Source organism: Mesitornis unicolor, unplaced genomic scaffold (genome assembly GCF_000695765.1).
Source record: "Mesitornis unicolor isolate BGI_N332 unplaced genomic scaffold, ASM69576v1 scaffold46966, whole genome shotgun sequence".
Taxonomy (NCBI): domain Eukaryota; kingdom Metazoa; phylum Chordata; class Aves; order Mesitornithiformes; family Mesitornithidae; genus Mesitornis; species Mesitornis unicolor.
This window is the reverse complement of record NW_010191195.1, coordinates 722-997: the sequence shown is the minus strand read 5'-3', so window position 1 is coordinate 997 and position 276 is coordinate 722. Positions and strand designations below refer to the sequence as shown.

The window sequence follows — 276 nt, the reverse complement described above, 5'->3', positions numbered from 1 at the left end:
ATGGGCCTTGTGGGGCCACGGGGACCCGCAGGAGAGAGGGGTCCCCCGGGCTCACCGGGACCTGCGGGCAGCCCTGGGTTGCCGGGACCGCCAGGGATGATGGTAAAGAGGGGGAGCTGGGGCACGGGACCCGATGTCCATGTGGGGCCTGGTGATGATGGCCCCTCTGTGTACTCTCAGGGAGATGTGGTGAATTACGATGAGATCAAGAGGTTCATCCGGCAGGAGCTGAACAAGATGTTTGATGGTAATGGGGTGGCGGGGCTGAGGGCCGGT

At 64.1% G+C, this 276-nt stretch overlaps 1 protein-coding gene across 1 annotated transcript in view; it reads left to right on the top strand.

Moving 5' to 3' along the window:
- The window catches only part of LOC104542377 (collagen alpha-1(XVI) chain-like), a gene marked incomplete at its 3' end in the record, with an annotated part of 994 nt that continues 718 nt past the window's right edge, over positions 1 to 276 (top strand). The window contains exons 1-2 of the mRNA XM_010186661.1: positions 1 to 102; positions 181 to 247. Coding sequence (XP_010184963.1) covers positions 1 to 102; positions 181 to 247 — 169 coding nt within the window. The remainder of the gene's footprint in view (positions 103 to 180; positions 248 to 276) is intronic.